Raw genomic sequence first — 23,529 nt, 5'->3', positions numbered from 1 at the left:
ATCTCATTTTAGTTTGGATTTGCATTTCTCTAATGGCTGATGATCATGAGCATTTCTTCATATGTCTGTTAGCCACCTGAATGTCTTCTTTGGTGAAGTGTCTGTTCAGATCCTTTGCCCATTTTTTAATTGGGTTACTTGTCTTTTTGTTGTTGAGGTGTTGCAGTGTCTTGTAGATTTTAGAGATTAGACCGCTATCAGATATGTCATCCCCTATCAGATATGTCATAGCCAAAAATTTTTTCCCAGTCTTTAGGTTACCTTTTTACTCTTTTGGTGAAGTCTTTTGATGAGCGTGTTTGATTTTTAGGAGCTCCCAGTTATCTAGTTTCTCTTCTAGTGTTTATGCATTGTTAGTTATGGGTGGTATACTACTTATGCCATGTATTAGGGCCCCTAGCGTTGTCCCTATTTTTTCTTCCATGATCTTTATCGTTTTAGATTTTCTATTTAGGTCTTTGATCCATTTTGAGTTACTTTTTGTACGTGGTGTGAGGTATGGGTCTTGTTTCATTTTTTTGCAGATGGATATCCAGTTATGCCAGCACCATTTGTTAAAGATTGACTGTCTTTCCCCCCATTTAATGGACTTTGAGCCTTTGTCAAATATCAGCTACTCATAGGTGGATGAATTTACGTCTGAGTTCTCAATTCTGTACCATTGGCGTATGTATCTGTTGCTGTACAAGTACCAGGCTGTTTTGACTACCATGGCGGTAGAATAGGCCCTAGAATCAGATAGTGTGAGGACTCCTACTTTGTTTTTCAGTAATGCTGTACTTATGCGGGGCCTCTTCCCTTTCCATAGGAAGTTGGTGATTTGTTTCTCCATCTCATTAAAAAATGTCATTAGAATTTGGATCGGGAGTGCATTGTATCTGTAGATCGCTTTGGGTAGAATTGACATACCTATCCGTGAGCAAGGTATGTTTTTCCACTTATGTAGGTCTCTTTTGGTTTCTTGCAGTAGTGTCTTGTAGTTTTCATTGTATAGGTCTTTTACGCCTCTGATTAGATTTATTCCTAAGTATTTTTATCTTCTTGGGAGTTACTATAAATGGTATTGATTTGGTGATTTCTTCTCTGAAGTTCTCTTTGTTGGTGTAAAGGAATCCAACTGATTTTTGTATGTTTATCTTGTATCCTGATACTTTGCTGAAATCTATTAGTTCTAGTAGTTTTTTGAGGATTCTTTGGGGGGTTTCTGTGTATAAGATCATATCATCTGCAAATAGAGATACTTTGACTTCTTCCTTACCAATTTAGATGCCCTTTATTTCTTTTTCTAGCCTAATTGCTCTGGCTAGAACCTCCAGCGCAATGCTGAATAAGAGTGATAATAAAGGGCATCCTCGTCTGGTTCCTATTCTCAAGGGGAATGCTTTCAAAGTGTCTCCATTTAGGATGATGTTGGTTGTTGGCGTTGTATAAATGGCCTTTATAGTATGGAGGAATTTCCTTTCTATTCCTGTTTTACTCTGTGTTTTTGTCATGAATGGGTGTTGGACTTTGTCAAATGTGTTTTCTGCATCAATTGATGAGATCATGTGGTTCTTGTCTTTTGTTTTATTTATGTGATGGATTACATTGATTGTTTTTCTAATGTTAAACCATCCCTGCATACCTGGTATAAATCCTACTTTATCATGGTGGATTATTTTTTTGATATGTTGTTGAATTCTTTTGGCTAGAATTTTGTTGAAGATTTTTCATCTGTTTTCATGAGGGATATTGGCACCACTTACTCTCGGACCCCTGTTGCAGGTGACTAGGTGGTGTGGGTGGAACCACAAGTCCTGAGGCCCCTGATGTGGGTAGGTGAGGAAGTTGGCATGGGCAGCAGTGTCAAATGTCATGAACCTGCCACTTCACAGCTGAAAAAGTTGAAGTTAGACTTCAAGTATATACACTGTTGTACTGTGGTGATGAGGGCCTACACTTTTGGAATGAGCCCACACAAGTCTATGCAGGGGTGAATGGCATTCAAAGTCTGTGGACCCCTTATGCCTGTACCTAGGGAAAGGAGCTATGCTTACCCTGAGTTCCTGGCTTAGGGGAGCTGGCAGATTATTTTTTCCCTGTTTGTTAATTTGTTCCCTCTCCAAGGCCAGGAAAATGGCTCAGGGCGCGTGACAAGTCCTACTTCCGTCCCAGGGGACTCGACAGTCGCTGAAGCCAGCCCAAGACCTGGTGTAGAGCAGGAAGCAGGGAGGTAAATGGGAGAGAGGTTTTTCCCAAAGGGGGGTGTTTTTTGATCGGCGTGGTAAACCAGAGGCAAGTACTTATCTTTTGCTGGTTCAGTGCTGCTTTTCACTGGTTCTGGATGCCTGAGTAGACTCTCTGCCACTGGGCCTCTCTCAACGTGGAAAGTGCCTCCTGAGTGCCATTGCTTGCCTCACTGCACACACGAGCGGATCCTGCCTGAAGAGTGCTGATTCCCGCCGTGTCAGGTATGGTAACTCCTCACTGCTTCCGAACCGTCTCTCCCTCCCCCTACCACTCAGTCCGATTCCTCAACTTTGCCTTTGATGTTCAGGGCTCTAGATTGTCTTCTATAATTGTTTTACTTGTGTTTTCAGGTCTTTGTTGTAAGAGAGACCACAGGAAGCGTCTGACTACTCCACCGTCTTGACCCCACCTCCCTCGTTTTTCTTTATGTATTTTCTTTTCATCTTTTTCATTATTGTAGATTTTGTTTTTGCTGAGTCTTTATTTTTTTTTCTTTTGATGTGTAGGTTTGTTAGCTTCCTTGGTGATTCCCCTTAAAATTTACCTTTATTTTTCTAAGTTTAAACCAATCCTTAATTTCTTGATATTGCCATAACTTCTTCTCCGTATGGAAGTTCTGTGACTACACTGTTTATTTCCTCTGTTTTGTTTTAATATGGTCATCTTTTACATATTGATGGTCTCTGGTTCCCTTTATTCAGTCTTTTAGCTTTGACTTGTTTTTGCGACTCCTATCTGGGTTGATAACTGGTTAATCTGTCCTATGTTCTAGTCTTAGATTGTTGTCTGATATTGTTGGTTCTCTAATTGAAGGACTCCCTTTAATATTTCTTGTAATTTTGGTTTGGATTTTACAAATTCTCTTAACTTCTGTTTATCTGGAAATGCCCTAATTTCACCATCACATTTGAGAGACAGTTTTGGTGAATATATAATTCTTGGCTGGTAGTTTTTTTCCTTCAAGCCTTTATATATGTCATCCCATTGCCTTCTTGCTTGTGTGATTTCTCCTGGGTAGTCTGAGCTTAGTCTTATTGGTTCTCCTTTGTAGGTGACTTTGTTTATCCCTAGCCGCCCTCAAGATTCTATCTTTGTGTTTGGTTTTGGCAAGTTTGATTATGATATGTCTTGGTGACTTTCTCTTGAGATCTACTCTATGTGGGGTTTGTTGAGTTTCTTGGATAGTTATCTTCTTGTCTTTCATGATATCAGAGAAGTTTTCTGCCAGGAAATCTTCAATAATTCTCTGTGTTTTTTGTTAACTCCCCTTGTTCTGGTACTCCAATCACTCATAGGTCATTTCTCTTGATAGAGTCCCACACAATTCTTAGGCTTTCTTCATTTTTAAAAATTTTTCCTCAAATAAATTGGTGTCAAGGAATTTATCTTCAGTGTCACTAATTATGACTTCTGTTGCCTCAGTTCTGCTCCTGTGACCATCTATTGAGTTGTCTAATTCTGCAATTTTATTGTTAGTCTTTTGGGTTTCTAGTTGCTATCTCTTTATAGTTTCTAGCAGTCTATTAAATTTGTCACTTTGTTTTTTTTTTTTTTTTTTCCTGAATTCCTCAGTTTCTTTGTGTGTTCCTTGGCTTGGTGCGAGTTTTGCCTGATTTCCTTCCTGGTATCCTGGAGAGCTCTGTATATTATCCTTTTGAATTCTATATCAGGTAGTTCCAAGACCTTATCTTCCTCTGGAAGGTTTCCTGGTTTTTTATTTTGATTGCTAGCTGTAGCCATCTTGTCCTGCTTCTTTATGTGATTTGATATTGATGTTTGTCTCTGAGGCATCAATAAATTATTATATTTATTTATTGTATGTTTGTTTACTGTGTCCTAGCTTTTTATTTTGTTGTTTTTTTTTTTAATTTGATTTGCCCAAGTGGGCTGGGCATGCAAACTGCTTTGGTTATTGGTGTCTTTGAAGCTCTCATATCCTGGCTCCAGGTGGTTAGAACAGCCACAAGGTGTGTGAGCCCAGGAGTCAGTTCACTTTTCTTGTGCAGGGGCGGCACAGTGTCCAGGTCGTTGGTCACTGAGTGTGTGGTACAGACTCACGTACAATCCTAGATGGGCAGGGCTGCATAGAGGTGTTTGGAGCAGGTACAGGTATCTGGCTGCAGTGGGGGGCTGTGTGTGGAGCAAGAAAGGGGGCCGACGGCTGCCCCCAGGTGCCTGGGTGGAGGACGTGTCCCTGTCTCCTAGAGCACCTTGTTGGGGGTTATTGAAGCTGGTCCTTGGGCACCTGGTGCTGTTGGCTGGAGGAACTGGGAGGCACCACTTATTCTCAGACCCCTGTCATCATTGGGCAGATGGAGTGGGTGGTACCACCAGCCCTCAGACCCCTGATGTGGGTGGCTGAGGTCCTTGCTTAAGTGGCAGGGTGGTGTCAAATATCACGAATCTGCAGCTTCTCCTTGGCTGTTGCAGTTGAAAATGAGCTTCAGGTGTATGCCCTGCCGTTTTATGCTAATGATGCATGCAGTGTTGAATTGGCCCGTGCAGTTTAGGCAGGGGTGAAGGGTTCTGCAAGTCCGTGGACCCCTTATGCCAGTGACTGGACGAAAGGGCAGGGCCTCCTGACCCACCCTGAGTTCCTGGCTTAGGGGCATGGTGTTTTTTAAAGCCGTGAGACTGGTGTGGGCATGGATATCCCTGAATTCTGGCTTAGGGGGCATGGCAGTTGTTGAATACTGCTTGACTGGTGTTGGAGTGGACTGGGTTGGAGAGTGGGTAGGAGAAGGAAGTGCTTCTCCGCTGTGCAACTCTGTGGTGGAGGGGTTATTTTGCCTCTGCGCGGGAGGTTAGACTGTTGCACTTAACTTTTGCAGGTCCAAAGCCACTTCCACCCGGCTCTGGAGGCTTATGCAGACTGGCCGCTGCCTGCCTTTGCCTGTGGTGAGGTGAGACGCTTCCCGAATGCCACCGCTCATCTCAGCCTGCTTTTGAATTCTCTCTCCTTCCCCCTGCCTCTCAGTCCGACTCTTCAGCTTTGTCTTTGATGATCAGGGCCCCTAGATTGTCATATATAATCAATCCAGTCATTTTTACAGGTCTTTGTTTTAAGAGGGGTGACAGGAAGCTTCTGACAATTCTGCCATCTTGGCTCTGCCTCTATTTCAGTTGTCTTTTAGAGAGATTTCTAAAATATGACAAAAAATATTTTAGATTTATTCATGTAGTTACCAATTCTGGTGTTCTTTGTTTTTTGCTTTGGATTCGATATCCATTTTATATTATTTTCCTTCTGCCTAAAGAACTTTTAATATTATTATAGTGCAGGTATACTGGTAATGGATTCTTTTATCCTTTGTATATCTAAAAAAAAGCTTTATGTCACCTTTGTTTTTGAAAGAAACTTTTAGTGGTTATAAAATTCTGAGTTGACAGTTTTTTCTTTCAATACTCTAACAATGTTGCTGCACTGTTGCCTGGCTTGCATTGTTTCAAGGAGAAGTCTGTTGTCATTCATGTTTTTATTCCACTGTATTTAACATTTCTTAAAATTTAACATCTGGCTTCTTTTAAGATTTTCCCTTATCACTGGTTTGAAGCAGTTTGATTATAATGTGCCTGGAGTAGTTTTCTACATGTTTCTTTTGCATGGGGTTTGTTGTGCTTTTTGAGTTTGTGGGCTTATAGTTTTCAAATGCAGAAAATTTTTGGCCATAATCTGTTCAGATTTTTTTTCTGTCCTGCTCTCTCTCTCTCTTCTTTTATTGACTCCAGTTACACAAACAACTCTCAGATTCTGTTCTTTTTTTTTTCCTTTTTGGATAGTTTGTATTATTGTGTCTTCAAATTGTTAATCTTTTCTTTTGCAGTGTGTAATCTGCCATTAATCTCATCCAGTATAGTTTTCATGTAAGACATTGTTTTTAATCTGTAGAAGTTCAGTTTGGATTTTTTAAAATTTTTTGTGCCTCTGCTTAACATGTTCAGTCCTTCTTTCGGCTTCTTGTACATATGGAAGAGTGATGTCATAACTGTCTTATCTACTAATGTTCTTACCTACTAATTCTATTTTCTGAATCATGTATGGGTAGGTTTCAATTGACTGGTTTTTCTCCTAATTATAGGATATATCTTTCTGATTCTTTGCCTGCCTGGTTATTTTTTTTTTTTACTGTATGCCACCAGACAGTATAAATTTTACCTTTTTGAGTTCTGGATATTTGTATCTGTATAAATAATCTTGAGCTTTGTTCTGAGACAGTGTTAAGTTATTTGGAAGTAATTTGATCCTTTCAGAGTTTGGTTTTAAGCTTTTTTAAGGTGATGCCAGAGCAGCTTTTAGTATGGGACTGATTTTATCCCAGTGTAGGCAATACTCTTCCTAGTATTCCACCTGATTCCTCTTGAATTATGAGGGTTTCCACTCTGGTGGGAATATGGACTATTCCTATCACTGTTTAGCTACAGAGATTATTCCTATTGTTCTTTTTGGGTTGTTCTTTTCCTGGCTTTGGCTAGTTTCCTTATATACGCATGCTGATTAGTACCCTGTAGTTGACTAGAAGGAGGCCCTCTGCAGGTTTCTGGTGATCTTTTTCTATGCAGCTCTCTTATGTTCATTATTCTGCTTTGTAAACTCTAGGTACTTTAGGGGTCTTGCTTTCCTGGACTTCCAGCTCTTTCTCTTCAACTCAGGGAGATTGCTGGGCTCCATGTAAGTTTCCCAACCTTGTGACCTGAAAACTCTCCTAGGCAATTAGCTGGGACATTGTAGGGCTCACCTTATTTGGTTGTGCTCTTTCAATGATCACTGCCCTATGTTGCATGTTGTCCAATATCTGAAAACCATTGTTTCTTATATTTTATCAGGGTGTTTTTGGTTGCTTCAGGTAGTAGGGGAAATCTGGTTCCTGTTACTCCATCTTGACTAGAAGTGGAAGTCTAATTTATGGGATATGTGTATGTACACTTGTGTGTTTTCTCAAGACTAGAACTGGTGGTGTGTTTTATTTTTATTGAAGAACATAATGTCTTGTAGTCTTTCTGTGTGTGATCTTTGTAGCCATTACCATCTAACATTTATATCCTTAGTTCATTCAGGTTTTCAAAATGGTAGTTGTCAATTCAAGTCTTCGGGGAAGCAGACCCCAAGATGGAATTAGAAATGGTGGAGTTTTATTGGAGGAAAAGCCTATGAAGGATAAGGGGGAAAATGAGCAGGAATAGACAAGGAGTGTCTTCAGATTTCACTGCAGGCCTGGCATTTGTGAGAAGAGAAGGGAAGAGCCTCTCACTTCAGGTTGACACGTAGTCTGCAATAGTTTCTGTCAGGCTAATGGGGGACCCCAGACCAAGTATTATTCATTAGATGATCCCATATTAGGCAGAAATGGCCCAGTTCTAGTATCCTTGCTGTTCCTAGTCATTGATTGGGAGCAGCCCAAGGGAGACTGTGGCATTGGCATGTGGATTCTAAAGGTGTGGCAGCTGGAGGCTATTAGCTTAACTACACTCTTTGAGGCAGGTTCTTTCTCTCTCTCTTTGAAGTCATATTGTTTTACTTTTCACGGTCAGGTCCATTACTCATCAGAAATTAATATGTTTGTATGATGTTAAGTAAGGGTCGCGGTCGTTTCTCCATACTCTTATAGGCTATTGGTCCAGCACCATTTATTGAAAAGACCTTCTTTTCCCCCTTGAATTGCAGTGATGCTATTGTTGTCAGTCAAATTAGTGTAGTAATATGTCCTTTCCTTTTTATATCTTCTCTAGTAATCCCTATCCTAAATTTTGTTTTTATCACTCTTTTTTGTTTTTCCACATCAGGCATTGGCAAACTTTTTTGAAAAGGACCAGATAGTAAATATTTTAGGCTTTGTGGGCCACACAGTTTCTTGTCTTGACTACTCAGTTCTGCTATTGTTGTGTAAAAAAATGCAAGACAATATGTAAATAAATGAACATGGCTTTATTTTAATAAAACTTTATTTACAAAAACAGGCTGTGGACCAGATTTTGCTTGGAGGTCAGTTTGCCAACCCCTGTTCTATATAGTGTAAATATATATTTGTTTTTAAACAATAATATATTTAGTTTTATGTATATTTGGAAACTTTTGAGCTCATATCGTGTATATTGTGTGATATGCTTTATTGCTCAACATTATGTTCACGAAATTCAGTTATGTTATATGTAGTTAAATTTTATTTCTTTTCACTGTCAGTCAGGGTTTATTTAGGTATTTAACTGAGAATATTTAATATAAAGAACTGTTAAATAAGTACTGGAGAACTGAAAAGTCAAGAAGGGAACACTAAGGTATCATGTAAGTAGTAACTGTGAGAAACAACTCCCACCTTTAGGGTTGGGGGAACAGAAGGAACAATTTGGAATTATTTAAACTTACAGGGTTGGGGCAGGGGTCCTTAGGGGAACTTGGACCTCTGACGATGGGGCACCAGCCTGGCTGGTATTGCTGTCTTCAGGGAGGCTTGATAAAGGCTGATTTTGTGAGTGCTGGAAAAATTGCAAACTGAAATCAGCTGATCTTGCCAGAGTGTAGAACTCTGATAGCAGTGACACTGATAGGTACAGGAAGCAAATAGGAAAGAATGTGTCCCTTCTCTCTCTAGCAGACTTTTGGTCTCCCTCTGTAGGTCGCTATGAGTCAACATCGACTCGATGGCACTGGTTTTGGTTTGTTTTTTTCCTAGTTCTTCTTACTGGGAGAATTTAACAGAGTCTAGAGGCAAAGGAAAAATGAGGTTTCTGGAGTTTCAGCCTCAGCATCACAAAGAAAAAAGCGTGGATGGGTGGGTTTGAAGATGAAAGTCAGTGGTATAACATGGAGTACATTTAAAATTCCATTGCATAAATATACTGTAGTTTAACTATTCTTTAGTTGGTAGACATTTGTGAAAATGGGTTAATGTATGTAAAGTACTTAGAAACTTCCTGGCATGCAGTAAGAACTAGATATAATGTTAGATATTATTATTATTGCCTGTTGATTTAGTGTCCTTTGGAATGAACCTTAGAATATTTTGAATACTTCGAGTGCCTCTGCTGCCAGCCTTAATACACCGTTAAGCATCCTGGGGATATGGTATAAGAAAGGTTCCTGAAACTGGGTCTCGGTATCTTCTATTAGGTATTGTTTCTGGGACATTTACCAAGGGAAAGATGTTTCCCTGATATTCTCTAGTATTTAAGCGGGGACAGCTCTGCCTTTGAGGTTATCCTGTGTGCTTTCCTTTGTAAATTTCATGATGTCCTCTGCTGGACAATCAGTTCCTTAGACTGTTTTGAGTTCACAGTAGGTTTAAGTGAAACTGGTAGATAGTATCCTACCAGATAGAAGATGTTTAAGAAATTTTATCTCCCGTACTTATTTTAAGAGATTTCTTGGGAAGACTTAAAAATTGTTTTTAAAAAAAGTTAACCAAAAGTTTCTTTGTTTTAGAATTTCTTCAAGGGAGGAATAAAGAGTGCATCATTGAAGGATTTATGTCTTGAAGACAAAAGACGCATTGCAAACTTAATTAAAGAACTGGCCAGGTAAGATGAAACCTTATATGAATGCGTTGTTACGAAAAAGAGACAACAACTCTTTTTGAAAACAGAAAATTTCAAATATGTTGTGATGTTATTGATATTATGGAAGCAAAAACTTTTAGAAAAAAGATGTTTTCTAGTGCTATTAAAAAAAGAAGGGGAAAAAAGAAACACGAGAAGCAAACCACTATCCAATTTACATTTTTTTAATTTTACTCCCCAGATTGTTGGGAAATCTTTGCAGCAGACATCTATCAAGAGAGAAAATCTTAAAACTTAGCTTTACTGTTGAAGTAGGTTGATATTGTTATAATCAGAGGCATAGCAGTTAGAATTGATTTTGCTTCAACATCTCAACAGAAAAGGACATTTTATTTTAGTCTATTGCAAAAATATCTGTTGCTGTTTTGCTAACTCCTAATTCTTTCAAATAAGGAAGTTTGAATTTTGAGAATTAACTTCTTAGCTGTTTGGAAGTACTTCTGCAGCTTATTGGTGATGTGTATGAGACACACCTACTTTGTATGTAAATTTGTCAATATATGTGTTCTGTCTTAGGGTCTTAAAAAGTACTGAAATTAAAATGCCTATAGAGAAATGCAGGAGTCCCTGGGTGGTGCAAACAGTTAACTCTGACCTAAAGATTGGAGGTTCAACTCAACCCACAGGCACCTTGGAAGAAAGACCTGGAGATCTACTTCTGAAAAATCGGCCATTGAAACCCCATGGAGTGCAGTTCTATTCTGCAACACATGGGGTTGCCATGAGTCAGAACCAACCTGACTGCAGCTGGTGTGTGGTGGTGTAATGACGAATGATGTTGAACATTTTTTATGTGCTTCTTGACCATTGTATATCTTGTTTGGAGAAATGTCTATTCAAGTCCTTTGCCTATTATTTTTTTAATTGAGTTGTTTGTTTTTTTGTTGTTGAGTTGCAGGAGTACTTTATATATTCTGGATATTAAACCCTTATCAGATATATGGTTCCCAGATACTTTCTCCCATCCTAAAGGTTGTCTCTTCACTTTCTTGATGAAGTTCTTTGATGCACAAAATATTTTTTATTTTGAGGGAGTCCAGTTTATTTATTTTTTTGTTACTCATGCTTTTGGTATCATATCTGAGAATCTATTATAAAAAAACAGGGTCTTGAAGTTTTACCTGTATGTTTTCCTCTAAGAGTTTCATGGTTTAGTTTTTATCAGGGCTTTGAACTGGTTCGTTCTGGTTTAAACCCTTGCTGAGAATTTGCATTTCTAACAAGTTCCCATGCAATGCTAATGGTGCACATTAGGGACCAATTCTGAGAACCACTAGTAGAACAGTGGTTCTCAAAATTTATTATACATAAGAATCACCTGGAGAGCTTATTAAAATGTAGATTTCAGTGTATACACTGAATAATAATACTAATAATCAAAATCTACATTTTAACAAGATCTCCAAGTCATTCTTATTTACGGCCTTGGAAACTTTATGGGGCAGTTCTAATCTGTCCTATAGGGTCGATATGAGTTGGAATCAACTCGACGTCAGTGGGTTTGTTTTTTTTTGGAATATTTATGGAAACCTGTTTTATGGCCTAGCATGTGGTGTATTTTGGAAAACAATTCATGTGCACTTCAAAAATAATATGTATTTTCTCATTGTTAGATATAGTGGTCTATAATTGTCAATCAAGTCAAATTTGGTTGATAGTTTTATTCAAATTTTTCAATAATCTTACTGATTTTCTGTGTACACATTCTATTAATGAAAAAGGAATGCTGAAATCTCCAACTATATTTGTGTATTTATCTCCTTTCCCTTTCATTTATGTCAGTTTTTTGCTTTACATATTTTGAACTTGTGTTATTAGGTTTATATATGTTTACACTATATTTTCCTGATGAATTGACCCTTTTATCATCATCAAATGTTCATCTTTGTCCCTGGTATTATTCCTTTCTTAAAACCTATTTTTTCTGATATTAATGTAGCCACTGCAGCTTTTTTTGATTAATATTTATATGATATACTTTTATTTTTTTATCGAAATGTTTTATCTTGAAATAATTTTAGATTTGTAGAACGGTTACAGATAGATAGTTCAAAGGGTTTCCATTTAGCCTTCTGTCAGTTTCTGCTAATGGCAACGTCTTACATAACTTTGGTACATTTATTAAAACTAAGAAATTAACATTGATATAGTACTGTTAAAGGAACCCTTTTGGCACAGTGGTTAAGCACTTGGCTGCTAACCTGAAGGTCCGTGGTTCGAACCTACCAGCCGCTCTATAGGAGAAAGATGAAGCAGTCTGCTTCCCTAAAGATTTATAGCCTTGGAAACCCTACGGGCAGCCCTTTAGGGTCGCTGTGAGTTGGAATCTACTCGACGACAATGGGTTTTGGGTATAGTACTGTTAACTAAACCGAATTTATTTGGGTTTTTCTAGGTTTTCCAACTCTATCCTTTTTTCTGTTCCAGGATCCAGTTTAGGATATCACATTGCATTTAGTTGTCATGTGTCCTAATCTCCTTCAATCTGTGACAAGTTCTCAGTCTTTCTGTGTTTTTTATGACCTTGATTCTTCTTAAAATCTCTGTCAGACATTTTGTGGAATGTCCCTTACCTCCTTGAGCTCTTATATTCTGCTTCAAGTTAACCCTTTGTGTGAAAAGGGAAAATGAAGAAGAGAAAGAGGAAATGAAAACTCAACTTTCATTTTAGAAGAGAAAAAAGTGTTCTCTTTGTGCAAAGGGCATTTAGATATATTTCCTTGTTTGTGCATAACCACCTTGCTTTATATTTATATACTTTGTTTTCAACTCATGTCATATAAAACAAGACAAAAACTCTGCATCTTTTGTATTCTGCCTACCTTGCCTAGAACATGGCTTTTTTTTTTTAACAAATAGACTTTTGAATAAATAGCCAATAATGATGAAGTATTAATAGAGGATAGTTAGGAAAGTGAAGTTTTTAAAGTTGTCTTCATTCATATCTAACTGGAAAAGATAAGATATGAAGAATGAAGGCTGTTTCACTTGCCATCAAGATCAGAGTAAATGGGAGAACATGTTAGAAGATTTAGAAAATTTTATGTATTTTCATTAGTGGAGTTTTATGACATAGTCCAGCATAGCATACTTAAGGAATTTCAGCTATTATGCAGATCCACTAGCATTCTTTTGGAGGAAAGTCACTGAGAGTGCCTGGTACTCAGTATTGGCTACTCACAAGCATATTTTCAGAAGAATATAATATTCACACTGTACAAAATAAATAGCATGTTTTTCAGTTATAGGGTGTTGTGCTAAATAAAGGCAAAGTAACAACTAGAGCTTTTTTTAATGTTGCCTTTGAGGTATAAAGTATTCTTATAAAAGCGTAACCTTTTTATAAAAACATGGCCTTGACTTTAGCAACGTTAGGTGGATAAACTGTGTGTACGTAAGTAGTAAGAGTGACTTACTTGTATCTTGGAGAGATCTGTACGTAAGTAGTAAGAGTGACTTACTTGTATCTTGGAGAGATCTGTTGAGGCCATATTTGTGAGATCCTCTCTAGTCAGTATCTTTATTGGTCCTATGAGTGAAAGAATCAAAAGGATACCTTTAAGTTTTACTGATAATTCTAAATGAGAATATTTGTGAATAGAAGTGCAGTGCAGTGAATTACTTATTATGATCTTTCTGGCCATTCATGGTCTTGTGACTCTCACAGAATGATTGGGTGGGGTTATGCAAATAAGGTGCTTGTGGCCCACCAGGGGGATTTGAGAGCTTGCTAATAATACAAATAAGGTGTATGGAACCCTTGCAGGGGTGGTACTATACAAATATGGTTCTTGTGGAACCCTTGTAGGGGATTGATCAGTTTTGCCACCCTGCAAGGCTTAAAAACAGATCCAATCCCAGAACAGAGGGGAACCTCACTACCATGAAGAAGGGCTAGGAGTGGAGCACATCCTTTGGACTGAGGGTCCCTGCACTGAGAACCTCCTAGGCTCAGGAGACAGAGAGCTGTAACACCAGAGAAGGCAGGAGACAGCGAGAAGTGGCAGCAAGCATGGCAGACAAACAACAGCAGCAGAAGCACGAGACTGTTGTGAGACGATGATGGGCTTTCTGGCCCACGGAGTGAGGTGGCTGCTGTGGGTTTGCCAACCCACAGAGCGAGAGAGCTGATTGCCTTCAGACAGGAGGCTTCCTGGTGAAGCGGGGTGCCTCTGAGCACTTACTGGTGCAGTTGAAAGAGCTTTGTAACACTTGCCTAAGCAGGGCAGTGGGCAGGCCGAAGGCCAAGGGAAGCCTGTCCTGAGGAGACCAAAAAGAGTCTGTCCTAAGGGGACCAAAAAGAACCTGTCCTGAGGGGGCTGAGAGGAGCCTATCCTCAGGAGGCCTAAAGGAGGCCTGTCCTTTGTGCCGAGAGAGGCCTGTCGTCTGGCCAAGAGGAGCCGAGAGCTGCCCTGCACTGAAAAAGGGAGACTTTGCCTACATGCTTCCTGATCCTGACCCCGAGTTGCAGCCTGTTGATCCTGATCCTGAATTGTAACCTGGTACTTTTCTAATAAACCGCATAACTATGAGTATGGTCTGTGAGTTCTGTGTGGCCATTGCAACGAATGTCAATGGAGGGCAAATCCCAGCAGAGAAGGAGAGGGTGCCATGGGAGGGATGGCTGGTGTCAGAATTGATAAAAAAAATTGGAACATGGAGGTATATTTGACCTCCATAGGAATTAGTCTTGGGCTGATGCTGATCTTGATTCTCTCTCCTCCCCCTTGTGAAGTTAGATGAAGAGGTCTGACACTGCCACACCATTTTTACAAGAAGATATAAATAAAATTCAGAATTAGCTTCATAGGTTGGAAAATGGATTTATTCGAACAGGATAAAAGACAGTAGTGACAATTAACTGGATATTATATGCCTAAAGATAAAAACAAATTAGAAATCCATGTCAAAGAAGGACTGGTTAGACTCAGTAGAGGGGGAAAAAAAAAGATCCATGGTTCATAGTTGATTTTAACCTGAATTTGAGCTAGCAATACTGTGTCATTTGGCAAGAAAACAAAGACAAAAAAACCCTGTATGAGTTTTATCTCCTTAGTAATTTCTATATGTTCAAGGAGCTTTTTCATTTTTGTTAACTACACTAGTAAAGGAATAGAATATAAATAAGAATCAAAATTTACAAGCCAGTAGAGAATAGATACCACAAAGATAAATTAGGAGTATTGTAAATTATTTAGCGTGCAGAAGAGAGTGCTAAGGGATGACGTGATATATGAGTTTCAAGTAAATGAAGGGGTTTTCCTGAGGTATACAGAATTGATTTACATTTGCAGAAGGATAAATGGAACATTGATGAATCTTTCTTGGAGATGTTAGGATAGAGAAATTCTTTTTATTCAAGATTGCTGAATTAAATGACTTCAGAAAGTCTTTTACAGTAAAATTAATGAGTTGTTTGCATAGATGGGAAAAGCAGTGTCATTTATGGGGACTTGAAAAGTGTATGACTTTGAAAAATATTGTAGTTTGTCCTGAAAGATGGCGACAGTTCTCTATATATGAGTTTGTACTTTTCTACTGAGACTTTTTAAGATGAGAAGGGGTACCATAGACTAAATAATGCACAGACTATCCCATAGACCAAATAAACTTGGTCTTTAAAGGAAAAAAAGCTTCCAGGCTTTAAAATAATCTTGGCTACAATTGCAATTTTTGATGTATGTGAGCCATGTTCTAAGAAACCTAAAAAATCTCCACTATTTCACATCCTGTGCCCATACTGTGAAATAATGCATGGTTCCCCAGTGAATACTTGTGCACTAATTCATTTGAGGACAGCGTTCTTTTTTAGGTTCAGATCTTTGATTTTTCCCGAAGGACAGTTTGCTATTTCTAGTTGACATTACTCAGAAGAAAAATAGAAAGTGTGGCACCATTTGTTTGCCATTGTAAAATGAGTAGATCATTATTATTTTATATTTATTCTAGTCTTTTATTTTGTTAAACTAATTGTAACTTTTTCATAATTAAATGTATTTTGCAGTACAATAGGAAAGTTAATTTTTCAGTGATTCAGTTTTTTGTTTTCCCATTAGAAGCCTTTGTAGATGTTTTTTTTTTGGTGGGGGGAGAGTGGTGGTGGTACACAATAGTCTTTTTAATGGATTACATAGAAAATTTCAAGAAAAGATAAGGAAGTTTGCTTTAGGTGGAAAGGCATTCTCTGAACATCAGTGGAGTTTGACTCATGTCTTAGGCTGGGTTCTCTAGAGAAGCAAAACCAGTAAAGCATATAATACATATATAGCCCATTGCCATGGGGTCAATTCTGACTCATAGTGACCCTATAGAACAGAGTAGAACTGCCTCATAGAGTTTCCAAGAAGCAGCTGGTGGAGTTGAACTGCTGACCTTCTGGTTAGCAGCCAAGCTCTTTAACCACTGCAAAATGGCTCACGCGATTGCAGAGGCTGGAGTGTCCCAAGTCTGTGGGTCAGGATAGAGGCTTCTCCTGATTCATGTAGCTGCAGGGGCTGGCAAACTCAAGATTGGCAGGTCAGGCAGCAGGGCTGTTGCTCACAGGCTGTGAGGATTGATGAATCCCAAGATCGACAGGCCAGACAGCAGGTAACCTGCTAGCTCAAATCCCAAGAACCGGAGGTCAGACAAACAGCAGCCAACTGCAGGATCTAGAATGAGCAAAAGCCCTTGAGCCTTGCCAGAGAGTCCACTTATATTCAATGTGGGCCACACCCCCAAGGAGACTCCCTTTCAACTGATTGACTACTTATAGCAGATCCCATCATGGAGGTGACCGCATTGTATCAAATCTCATTATGGAAGTGATCACATCATCATATGACTGCCAATCCACTGAGAATCATGGCCCAGCTAAGTTGACACACAACCTTAATGATCACAACACTGTACAAAAGTTAGTATGCTGAAGTTCATTTTTAGATGGTGTATTCTGAGCTCTATAATTCAAAGAATAGTTTTTTGAGTTACTAGTGTGCATTCAGGAAACCCTGATGGCGTAGTGGTTAAGAGCTATAGCAGCCAACCAAAAGGCCGGCAGTTCAAATCCACCAGGCACCCCTTGGAAACCGTATGGGACAGATCTACTCTGTCCTGCAGGATCACTGTGAGTTGGAATCGACTCAATGGCAACAGGTTTTTTTAATGTACATTCACCAGTCTTTTTTGTGGTTCTGGCCAGATCCTGTCTCCTAAGAGAGCTCACTTTTTTTATAGCAATTTTTTCCCCTTCTGCGTATCATCTGGAAACAAATATAGTGCTGTATGAACGTGGGTAATGTCTTCTGAACTTGCGGGATCTTCTCAGAATTATGCTTGGGCCACATTTTGGTTATGAAAAGTGAAGGGCCAGAATTACAGGCATATGATTTGCAAATATGCTATAGCTATTCAGTTTTTATGTTAATTTAATTATTTACCCATAGGCTTTATATATGCTGATTATTCTCTTTCATAGTTTATATTTGACATGCCCGTTGTAATAGACTCAGATTTCTTAGGCCTGAAATAAGCAGAAAAGATGAATCGTTGAACTTAGGGAAGAGTGAAGAGCATATCTTTCAAGGAGGTGTTAAAATCAGAAATCCTTTTAAGACTGTTTATTTAGGTTGCTGCTCAAAGTTGGAACTGTGGCTTGAATTATGACATTTGAGATTTGAGCATTCTCAGGTTAGTACTTTATAACTAAAAGTATTCTCTAGCATGGTGATTTTCAGGTTGGATTGAAAAACGATTGTTAATCATTTGCTACACACTTTCTCATAGCATTTGTGGAAGAGATAATTTATGTTTATTATATTTGTGCTGAATTTCTTCTAATAATATTTAAAGTAATTGATTAATCCAAGACATAATAAAGGTAACCGAATAATCTTGAGTGATATTTTATATTAGCTCTGGCAGAGGCCAAAACATTGCATCTTTATTCACTATGTAATAATATCCTTTCCCCCCAATTTTAATTTAATTGCAATTACACAAATATTACAGATATCATCCTGTGAAAATTAAAAAATAAAACTGTAGGTAAAGTATAATCCTTCTTTGATACCGTCCCAGCACCCCCCCCCCAACATATACACACACTGCTTATGTTTAGGTGGGGTTTGCTTATTTTTTAACTTTTTATTTTGAAATAATTTTAGACTTACAGAAAAATTACAAAGTTAGAATTTCTATATATTCTTCACCCAGCTTTTCCTACTGTTAACATTTTGCATAACAAAGAAATTAACATTGATGTAATGCTATTAAGTATAGACTTTATTCAGATTTCATCATTCCACTAATGTCAGTTTTCTAATCTAAGATCTAATCCAGGATCCCGTAAAGTATTTAATTGTCACATCTCCTTAGACTCCTCCAGTCTGTGATAGTTTGTTAGTCTTTCAATAGCCTTGACACTTTTGAAGAGTACTGGTCAGCTGTTTTATAGAATGTCCCTCAATATGGGTTTGTCTGATGTTTTCTCTTGATTATATGAGGCTATGCATTTTTTGGCAGGAATACAATAGAAGTGATATGCCTTTTCAGTGTGTTATATCAGGGGCTACCTGATATCAATATATCTTTTTAATGATGATATTAACTTTGATCATATGATTAAGCGAGTGTTTGCCAGTTTTCTTCACTGTAGCTGCCAGAAGAATGAACACATCAGTCTTAGAAGAAATAAGACTGGAATGCTTCTTATGAGCGAGAATGGTAAAACTTTGTCTCGCTTACTTTGGAAATGTCATCAGGAAAGACTCACCCCTAGAAAAGGACATCATGTTTGGTAAACTAGAGGGTGAATGAAAATGGGGGAACCCTCAATGAAATGGATTGACTTAGTAGCTACAACATTGGGTTCAAACATATCAAAGATCATGAAGATGGTACAGGACCGAGCAACATTTCTTTCTGTTATACATAAGGTCCCCATGAGTCAGAGCCTATTCAGAGACAACTAATAACACTAACAACAACTGTCAGTTTTCTCCACTGTAAAGTTATTTTTCCCCTTTATAATTAATAAATATCATGGTTTTATGGATTATAATCTAATATTATTTATTTTGTTGCTAGAATTGTTCTAGTTTTGGAAATTAGGAGCTAATTTCCTAATTAAGGAATGGCTTTAAGTAGCCATTAACTGTGGCTACTGTGCCATTTCAGAATGCGCCTTTCTTTCTGTTTCTTTCTCTTTATTCTTTTTGCTGCCTTTTTTCCTTCCTTCCTCCCTTCCTTCACCTCCTTAATCACCACCACCACCTCCTCCTCCTCTTCCCCTTCCTGTTTCTATTCCTCCTTTTAACACTTCCTTACTTTCCAGCTTCACAAGATGCTCCAGTCTCATCTTGTATTTTCCTTGTCCCTGCAGTGGAGTCAACCACTTCTCCAAGTAATTTTGGTTCATTTTATTGGAGAATGGTATTTAAAACTAAGGTCTAGGCATTAGAGGTGCTCATTGCTGCTGGGCCCATCTCAGCATTCAGAGCTTAGAAATTAGAAGAAGTCCACGAAAGCCAAAGTATGACCTTGACTATATTCCATTAGAAACCACCTCAAGAATAGATTTGGCACATTGAGCACTAATTACTGAAGACCAGATGAATTGTGGAATGACATCAAGGACATAATACATGAAGAAAGCAAGAGATCATTAAAAAGACAAGAAAGAAAAAAAAAGACCAAAATGGATGTCAGAAGAGACTCTCAAACTTGCTCTTGAACGTAGAGTAACTAAAGCAAAGGAAGAAATGATGAAGTAAAAGAGCTGAACAGAAGATTTCAAAGGGCAGCTTGAGAAGACAAAGTATCACAATGACGTGCAAACAGCCGGAGATAGAAAACCAAAAGGGAAGAACAGGCTTGGCAGTTCTCACGTTGAAAGAACTGAATTAAAAATTCAAGCCTCGAGTTGCAATAGTGAAGGATTCTACGGGGCAAATAGTAAACGACGCAAGAAGCATCAAAAGAAGATGGAAGGAATACACAGAGTCTCTGTACAAAAAAAAAAAAATTGGTTGATGCTCAACCATTTCAGGAGGTAACATATGATCAAGAGCTGATGGTACTAAAGGAGGAAGTCCAAGCTGCAGTGAAGGTATTGGCGAAAAACAAGGTTCCAGGAATAGACTGAATATTAATTGAGATGTTTCAACAAACTGAGGCCGTGCTGGAAGTACTCACTTGTCTATACCAAGAAATTTGGAAGACAGCTACCTGGCCAACCGACTGGAAGAGATCCATATTTATGCCTACTCCCAAGAAAGATGATCTAACCAAATGTGTAAATTATTGAATAATATCATTACTATCACACACAAGTAAAATTTTGCTGAAAATCATTTAAAAGCAGCTGCAGCAGTGTGTCGACAGGGAACTGCCAGAAATTCAAGCCGAATTCAGAAGAGGACATGGAACACATGGAACCATGGAATATCATTGCTGATGTCAGATGGATCCTGGCTGAAAGCAGAGAATACCAGAAAGATGTTTGCTTGTGTTTTATTGACAATGCAAAGTCATTAGACTGTGTGAATCATAATAAATTATGGATAACATTGCAAAGAATAGGAATTCCAGAACACTTAAATGTGCTTGTGAGGAATCTGTACATAGATCAAGAGGCAGTTGTTCAAAGGAAAGGTGTGGGTCAGGGTTGTATCCTTTTACCATACCTATTCAATCTGTATGCTGAGCAAATAATCCGAGAAGCTGGACTTTATGAAGGAGACAGGGCATCAAGATTGGAGGAAGACTCATTAACAACCTGCGTTATGCAGATGACACAACATTGCTTGCTGAAAGTGAAGAAGACTTGAAGCACGTGCTGATAAAGACCACAATCTTCAGTATGGATTACACTTCAACATAAAGAAAACAAAAATCCTCACAAATGGACCAATAAGCAACATCATAATAAAAGGAGAAAAGACTGAAATTGTCAAGGATTTCATTTCACTTGGATCCACCATCCACACCCATGGAATCATCAGTCAAGAAATCAGAAGACGCATTGCATTGGGCAAATCGGCTGCAAAAGACGTCTTTAAAGTGTTAAAAAGCAAAGATGTCATCTTGAAGACTAAGGTGCGCCTGACCCAAGCCCTGGTGTTTTCAGTTGCGTCATATGCATGTGAAAGCTAGACGATGAATAGGGAAGACCAAAGAAGAATTGATGCCTTTGAATTGTGGTGTTGGCGAAGAATATTGAATATACCATGGACTGCCAAAAGAACGAACAAATTTGTCTTGGAAGAAGTACAACCAGAATGCTCCTTAGAAGCAAGGATGGCGAGACTACGTCTCACATAGTTTGGACACGTTATCAGGAGGGATCAGTCCCTGGAGAAGGACATTATGCTTGGTAAAGTACAGGATCATCGAAGAAGAGAAAGACCCTCAACTAGATGGATTAACAACAATGAACAATGGGCTCAAGCATAACAACGATTGTGAGGATGGCACAGGACTGGGCAGTGTTTCGTTCTGTTGTACATGGGGTCACTATGAGTCAGAACCAACTCGATGGCACCTAACAACACACTCACGCATGCACGCGTGCAGATAACATTGATACATATTTCTGTATCCATCTGTCTGCACATACATTGAAAAACCATTGTGTTCACATAGAAACCTCTGATTTGATTCCAGCACATGAGAGTTCATTCTAGCCTTCCCACTCTGTTTATTTTTAACTTTGTTCTCTGACAGTGGAAAGCCTGACTGCTTATTTTTTTTCAATTTACATACAGTAAAATTCATCTTTATTGGTGTATTGTTCTATGTGTATTTACAAATGATAAGAATTTATCTTTGTGTAGCTTACGGGTTGTCACAAATGCAAATTCACCACGACAGATATGATAAAGAACAGTTCTATCCCTCAAACTCCCCCGTGCTGCCTCTATATAGTGAACCCTAACACACACCCTATGACTCTGGCAACCACTGATCTGTTTTCTGTCATTATTTTGTGCTTTCTAGGTATAAATCGTTCATTATGTAGCTATTTGGGTCTGGCTTTTTTCTTCGCAAAATGCAATTATCTTTATCCATGTTATGTGACTAAATAGTATCCATTCACCAGATGAAGGATATCTTTATTGTTTACAGTTTTTAGCGATTATGAATAAAGCTACTCGAAGTATTTGCATACAGCTTATTGTATGCACGTTAAGTTTTTATTTCTTTTGGGTAAATAAATACCTGGGAGTGAGATTGCTGGGTTGTATGATAATGTATGTTTAAGTGTATAAGAATCTGCCAAAGTGTTTTACACAGTAGCTATACCATTTTACAGAGTCCCTGGATGGTGCAGATGGTTAATGCACTCAGCTACTACGCGGATGGTTGGAGGTTTGAGTCTACCTAGAGGCTCTTTGGAAGAAAGGCCTGGCAGTGTACTTCTGAAAAATTAGTCATTGAATACCCTGTGGAGCACAGTTCTTGTCTGACACGCATGGAATTGCCATGAGTTGGAGTCGACTTAATGGCAGCTGACGTACTAGTATACCATTTTGCATTTCCACCAGCGGTGTATGAGTTTCAGTTGCTCTCCATCTTTTTCAGTACTTGATATTGTCAGTTTTTGTATTTTAGCCTTTTTAAAGTGAGTATAGTGGCATTTCATTGGAGTTTTACTTTGCATTTCCTTAGTGATTGTTGATGTTAAGCATCTTTTTATATGCTTACTTGCCATCCTACATCTTCTTTGCTAAAGTTTCCGTTTAGACCTTTTGCCCATTTTTTATTGCACTGTTTGTTTTCTTGTTGAGTTTTGAGAGTTCTCTGCACATTCTGGATACAAAGTTGTCAGAAATATGATTTGCAAATATTTTCTCCCGGTCTGAGGCTTAACTGTATCATTTGCAGAGCAAGCACTTCTAATTTTAAGTCTAGTAGACGTTGTTTTTTTAGGAATCTTAAAAAAGGTCACAAGAATTTTCTCCTATGTTTTTATGTAAAGGTTTTATGGTTTTACAGTTTGCATCTAGGATTATAATATATTTTGAATTTATTTTTGTATAAGATATGTGAGATATCAAGTTTGTATAAGATATGTGAGATATCAAGTTTCTTTTTTTTTTTGCTTATAAACATTAAATTGTTACGGCACCATTTGTAGAAAGGACAATCCTTTACCGATTGATTGCCTTTATACCTTTGTCAGACATCAGTTTACTATATTTTTGTGCATGTATTTCTGGAATCTGTATCATTCCATTGAGCTATTTGTTTATCCTTTTGTTAATTCTATCCTGTCTTTATTACTGTAGTTTATACTAAGTCTTGAACTCTGACAACGTGAGTCCTCTAATTTGTTACTTTTTATATGTCATCCCATTGCCTTCTTGCCTGCATGGTTTCTGCTGAGTAGTCCAAGCTTATTCTTTCTGACTCTTCTTTGTAGATGACTTTTCGTTTATCCCTAGCTGCTCTTAAAATCCTCTCTTTATCTTTGGTTTTGGCAAGTTTGAATATAATATGCCTTGGTGACTTTCTTTGGGATCTACCTTATGTGGGTTCGATGAGCATCTTGGATAGATATTTTGTCATCTTTCACGCTATCAGGGAAGTTTTCTGCCAACAAATATTCAACAATTCTTTCTGTATTTTCTGTTATCCCCCCCGTTGTGGTACTCCAATCACTCGTAGGTTATTCCTCTTGATAGAGTCCCACGTAATTCTTAGGGTTTCTTCATTTTTCTAAATCCTTTTATCTGATTTTCCCTCAAATAAGCTGGTGTCAAGTACTTT

General features: G+C 38.2%; 1 protein-coding gene across 8 annotated transcripts in view; it reads left to right on the top strand.

Annotated features, from left to right (window-relative positions):
- KIAA1328 (KIAA1328 ortholog) overlaps positions 1–23,529 on the top strand; it is a 354,269-nt gene that overhangs the window by 12,539 nt on the left and 318,201 nt on the right. For all 8 annotated transcript variants that reach the window (XR_002824780.1, XR_002824781.1, XM_004380903.2 and 5 more), the window contains exon 4: positions 9,647–9,741. Coding sequence is in view for 6 of the 8 variants with exons in the window: in XM_004380903.2 (XP_004380960.1) it covers positions 9,647–9,741 (95 nt within the window). In the remaining 2 variants the exon portion in view is untranslated. The remainder of the gene's footprint in view (positions 1–9,646; positions 9,742–23,529) is intronic.

This window comes from Trichechus manatus, unplaced genomic scaffold (genome assembly GCF_000243295.1).
Source record: "Trichechus manatus latirostris isolate Lorelei unplaced genomic scaffold, TriManLat1.0 scaffold00078, whole genome shotgun sequence".
Classification (NCBI taxonomy): domain Eukaryota; kingdom Metazoa; phylum Chordata; class Mammalia; order Sirenia; family Trichechidae; genus Trichechus; species Trichechus manatus.
This window is presented reverse-complemented; position numbering and strand designations above follow the sequence as displayed.